General features: G+C 44.8%; 1 protein-coding gene across 1 annotated transcript in view; it reads right to left on the bottom strand.

Moving 5' to 3' along the window:
* Scd5 (stearoyl-CoA desaturase 5) overlaps positions 1 to 1,658 on the bottom strand; it is a 71,733-nt gene extending 70,075 nt beyond the window's left edge. The window contains 1 exon segment of the mRNA XM_021163367.1: positions 1,625 to 1,658. Within this exon segment, the coding sequence (XP_021019026.1) occupies positions 1,625 to 1,658 (34 nt within the window).
* Positions 1,659 to 6,000: the final 4,342 nt, after the last annotated feature.

Consider the following 6,000-nt stretch of genomic DNA (forward strand, 5'->3'; position numbering starts at 1 on the left):
TGCAGGTGGTAGAGGTGGTGTTGATGGTGATGATGGCAGAGGTGATGGTGATGGTGATGATGATGGTGGTTCTTGTGGTGGTGGTGATGATGTTGGTGATGATGTTTATTGTGATGGTGGTTTTCCTTTTGTCCAGAGGCATAGAAGGTGCAACCAGTTAATAGAAAGTAGATATATAGGGATCCAACAATAATGGTCCTTGAGATTATTACATCTAGCTCCAGTGGTTTTAAAAGCAGTGTGCCCATTGGTGCCAAGTATTTTAACTGGATTATCTTGATCATATTAAGCAAGTGTATGTGGTTTGTATTATTACTTGTGCCATTTTATAGACGAGAGAACAAAGCCTCACAAGAGTGAGCTTTGTTGAAACTCACAGGTCCCCACAGTCATGAAACTGGAGCATCTTTACTAAGAGTCAATTCCAAGTCTTTCTGAACCAAGGACAGAGACCTGTCAGCAATATGACTTTGCTTCTGGGAAATATTCAGTAAGTTTTGTCATTATTCCTCTGTACCTTGCTGTTATCAAGTGAGGAAGCAGCCCACTTTCACATCTAGTAAAGAGAAAGCCCTAAGCCAGGCTATTGGGATGTGGCCCATACACCTAGCACTGGAAGGCCAATCATAAAAAGCTGCCAAACTAAAAGCACTGGGCTGTGAATCAGGCCTTACAGTGGTTGTGAATAGTCCCAGGCCAGAATAGGCACGTAGAAAGTCTGTGTGACTCTTTTCTGGGAGAATTATGGCAAGTTTGATGTCAGTATACATATTTAATAGGAACACAATGTTACATCTTACAAAAGTTAAGTGCCTGACTGATCTTGGACTCAATCTACATTAATAGAGTTCAGAACGCAAGATTTATCCTCAGCCCTGAGGTGGGTGAATTCCTGAAGACACAAGGCTTTTATGAGCTTGACGATTCATGCCTTGGTTGAGAGGTTAAAAGCAAAAGACAAACAGGAGCCTGCCTGTGGGTCACAGAAAGGACAGTAAATAAAAAGTGTTTCTCTTCTTAGCTATTATACTTGAACCTTGGCCATGAACCCGTGGGATGGAAGTTGTTTTCCATGTCATCTCTGGCATTTATGTCTCTACTATTCACTTTGCAGCTGTCAGGTAGTTAGGAGTAAAATCCAGAGTGAAAAAAAATTCAACATGACTCTACTTGTCAATAAGCTAAGATTCTAGACTCTGGATATTATACAATTAATGCCAAGATTCCATGAAAAACATTGGGGGAAAATGTCACTTCAATCCGTGTTTCTCAACAAGTCCCTTACTGGAGAGTATGGCATCATCTTGTCCTGTGGGAAATCTCCAAAAATGTAAGGTCCATTCGCATAGCTTGCCTGCCCATGTTCTGACCACTGACATGGGTTCAAGTCAGCCTCTGCACTGAGACGTGCTGGTTGTTGGTTTTCTGAGGCCTTCATGCAACCCCTGTTTGGCTAAACACAAACCCTGCCCTCCTGACCATGAGAGTAACCGACTGGATCAGCTCTGTCTCTTTTCTAGGTCTTGAACTTTTATTAGTTGTCACATGTCAAAAAGCTAAGCAGAGATTGAAAATGAGACACAAAGGTGATGGGACACCCATGGGATCCTGAAGAACTGCTTACCTTGTAGGCCTAGAAGCCTAATGATCTTCTCCATCCTTTGAGTCTCCACATTTCTCTAAACTTCTATGGCCAACAAACTCCATTTTTACACTTAAAGCAGTCTGAGTTTCTGATGCCTAAATTTTTCAGGACATATTGAGAGGGAAGCAACTATTTGGTCATGACCCAAAGATGACTGTTTGCCCCCAGCTCATGGCCTTATGTCCCCTTTAGTAATTTATTTCTGACCAAAGGAGCATAGCAATATGAAGGAATGTCAGTTCTGTTGCCAAGGACCAGCCTTGGCTTAGAGAGGGGTTCCTGAAGAAGGGGTGTTTGGGAGCAGCAAAAGAATGACTCGACATCAATTATGGGTATAAGCTGACAGCTATGAAGTCTGCTCAAAAATCTCCCTAGATCGCTCTCTGCGTGAGACAGCTCTCTCTTGCTAGAAAAAAATTACAAAAGCTCTATGGATAACTCATGAATTGAATTTGGATATGGATAGAATTTTGTCTAGCAGGTTTACTGATCAAAAAACAAGTCTTATTTACATATCAATTTAATTGTTTACCCAGGTTCCTTTTTGATTTTTGCATGAATCACATTTTAAGCACAAACAATAAACTTAGCTGGATAGGATCTCACTTTGAGATCGCCACTCCCTCATTCTCTTTATGGCCTTTCTTAATACGTTTCTGACAAGCTGGCTCATGGTACAGCTGTCTCTGTTCTTTTAGGTCCCTGAAGCCCCTAGTATAATTTATATTGCATCCTTATATTTTACATAGTTGAAAATTCCTGTTTATATATTCTTGGACTCGTGTTCTCGGGGTTCTTTTCCACAGCCTTAAGGACTGTCCTGAAGTTCTCAGCATCACAGAGACACATTCTTGCTTCCTAGAGTCATGCTGTTCCTAATTATCATGGAGTCAGTAATCTTAACAGGGAGAGCATTCCCCAAAGAAGGAACATGAAACTATATACATTATTATACAGACAAGCCTCATACCTAGCCACCATCCACACTCATGGAGTGTGCCCAGGAGTGGAAACTGTGTCAAGCCATCCATTCCACGTGGCAGGACTTGGCATTCTGTGGTTACATGACAACAGATTTGCAAGCATATTTCTCTAATAAGTCAGTTTTGATGAAATAAGCTTCCACATTAGAGGATCCTATGTAGTAAGGAGCAGAGGGTTCTTCCAGCCAATAGGAGAATGAAGCTCCAGCTACCCAGTTCACAGCTGCTGGATCTTGCCACAGACGTGTGAATGGGCTTGGATGCGGATCCAAGCCTGCAGAAAGCACTCCTGTCCACCATAGCCTCATGCAAGGTCCTTCATGGGCTAAGCTTCTCCCTTATTCCTGCCCCACACCCCAAACTGTGAGAAAGAAAGTGCTGTTCACATCCATACATTTGGAGATAATGCATTATGCAGCAATAGATAACTAACACAGGCCTCATTATGCAGGAACCTTCCCTCCGGAAAAGGAAGATTTAAATTCTGATTATAGAAGAGTTCTCCTGTGAGGGCTGAAAGTAGAATAGCATTGCATGAGGTCAGTCCTGCAGGTGTGGGGAGGGGAGGAGGGAGCAACTGCTGATGGGTTTCGGGAGTAAGAAGTGACCAGGGTGTTTTATAACTAACTTTAGTGATGGCAGCATGCTGGAGAACCCTGCTACTAAGGTTGCAGTCTGCCATGTCCGGATGGCTCTCTGAGCTGGCTACAAAGTGGAGGACTCCTGTTCTCAACAGGGCTCCCTTTTATCTGCCTGAACTTGTCTGGAGAGTGTCTCTGAGCACAGGTGCCAGACCTCTTCCTGCAGGAGCTGTGACTCAGCACACAATCGCTGCTCTTCCTTCCTGCACATAAGGCAATTAGGTGCTATGCTATGACCATTGACCCTTCCCCCTTATATGATAATTAGTTGACCCTTCCCCCTGTATGATAATTAGGTTCTGTGTTATGACCAAGCAGCTCTTCCTGCCCATAACCTTAAGAGCTCTTATATACCCTACCCCCAAAACAATACAATGAGCTGTCTCTCTGAAGCTGACTCCAGGAACTTCTCTCCACCGTACTTACAGCTGTTCGAATCCTGCCACATCTGCTCCCTTTGCCATGTGGCCCACAAGGAAAAGCGAGACCCACAGTGGCGCAGTTTTGCAGATTTGGGGCCCAAGACACTACTAGTGTAACCATTGACATCTGCTACCTCCAGACCATAGGTACTTAAGACTTCCACAGCTGCTAAGGGAAGTCTCCATTTGATCTAAGACCTACATCTAAAGCTACCAAAACCCTGGACCTAGAGACGGAAGAGCTCATTGACTCCAACTGGGTCCCAAGGATCAGCTTGAACTGCTAGTGACAAGAAGAGGGGAGCCCATGACTTCAAGGAGCCTCTAAGGTAGGAGTCAGGTCCCTCGTCTCTCCTGATTCTCCTGTTGGTGCAATATTGGCAATGTGGTTGTAATAACTTCCCACGCAATATGAAAAGATCCTTGAGAGATGATAAGAAAAAATTAAGATCTGGTCATTCTGGACACCATCAGAGGGAGAGAAGAATATAGCCTTGAAGAGTCAGAGCAGACAGAAGGAGCAGTTGACAGAAGCCTCAGCCTGGGTGACCTCTCTAACCTCAAAATGAGAGCTAATAAATAAACATTGCTCAGATCACTGAGCGCTCGCCGTTCCAGGCCTCACTCTGAGTGCTTTACACAGCATCACTCCTTTGGCACTTGCTGCAGGGGAAAGGAGAAATACCATTATGAACTCTGTCTTATGGAGACAGAGGCAGCAAGTGAGAGAGTCCAGAGCAGCCTAAGGCAGAAAGGCCCATGCTAGCCTGTCTGCTGGCTGTCTCTTGAGCACCGACCTTGGTCTGGCCGAGACCCTCGTGCATTATTTCCTTCCAAGCAGCTCAGAACACAAACAAACACATGGTCCAAGTCTCGCTTTACTTTCTGTCTTTTCCTGCTTGTAAATCCATTCCCTTGCTGACAACACCGTCTTAGTTAGAGTTTTACTGCTGTGAACAGACAACATGACCAAGGCAACTCTTATAAAAACAACATTTAGTTGGGGCTGGCTTACAGGGTCACAGATTCAGTCCAGTATTATCAAGGCAGGAGCATGGCAGCATCTAGGCAGGCATGGTACAGGAGGAGCTGAGAGTTCTACATCTTCATCTGAAGGCTTCTGGCAGAAAACTGGTCTCCAGGTAGCTAGGGTGAGGGTCTTAAAACCATGCCTACAGTGACACATCTACTCCAACAAAGCCACACCCATTCCAACAAGGTCACACCTACTCCAGTAAGACCTCACCCACTCCAACAAGGCCACACCTCCTAATAGTGTCACTCCCTGGGCCAAGCATATACAAACCATCACAAACACCATGACCATTCTTTTGCACCCTATTTAACATGTTTTCCAAAAACAAGAGTACCTAAGTTCATTAGAGCTCCCATTTATTGAGCCCCCATTATGTACCAGTCATTAAGCTTAGGTCTGGATTTGCATGGTGGGCACAGGATCATGGAGAGCCCCTCTCCCCATAAGCTGACAACAGATTTAAAAAGTAAATCACTTGCCGAATTATTTTAAATTATGTCAAGTGCTGCAAAGAAATTGGAGCAAATGGTATATAAAAGGGGCTGACTTATTTGGGACTCCAAAGGCAGCTGTACAGGAGTTATGTAGCTTAAGTTAATACCTTAAGGATGAGATGGGATCGGGGCAGGTAGGAGGAGGAGGTAAGGTGGAAACTTCTGGTCTCTTTAGAAAGTCAGTTGTGTCAGATAGTGTTTTCATGAGGCAGACATGTGAAGGGACATTTCACTGAAGCAGACACAGGTGAAAGAATGTTTTGATAAAGCAAACATGTGAAAGGATGCGTGATGAAGGGTTCTTCGCTAAGGACACACGTACATTGGTTCCCCTTACATTGCACTGAAGAGCTCCGTTTGTTGTGACTCCACAGAGAGAAAAGCACCTAAGTACTTCTCAAGATGTTTCTGCGGCTTCTTCCCATTTCTGCTCAGGCCATTGGCAGAGTGAGGTCAGCTGATGCACACTTATGTGGAGTTTTGCTGAAACAGGCTCATGTAGTGAGGCTCATGTCGGGAGGACAAGCGATATTTAGAGGGAGTATAACTAGGACTCAACGGACAGCGACGGGAGGCTTGCCTAGCTGGCTTTGCAACGCTTCTCGGTCTCCAGTCCTCATCTTCACGGATCTTCACTTCATTGAGAGAGGCACTGCAGAGAACTCTGGCTTCCCTGCTGATCCTGGTCCCTCCGGCTGACTCATACTGATAGGACTGAGGCCTGGCTGTTTCTGCTAGGTCGTGCCACCGTGGCTGATTTGTGTTTACTATTCTGACTC

The sequence above is a fragment of the Mus caroli genome, chromosome 5 (genome assembly GCF_900094665.2).
Source record: "Mus caroli chromosome 5, CAROLI_EIJ_v1.1, whole genome shotgun sequence".
NCBI lineage: Eukaryota > Metazoa > Chordata > Mammalia > Rodentia > Muridae > Mus > Mus caroli.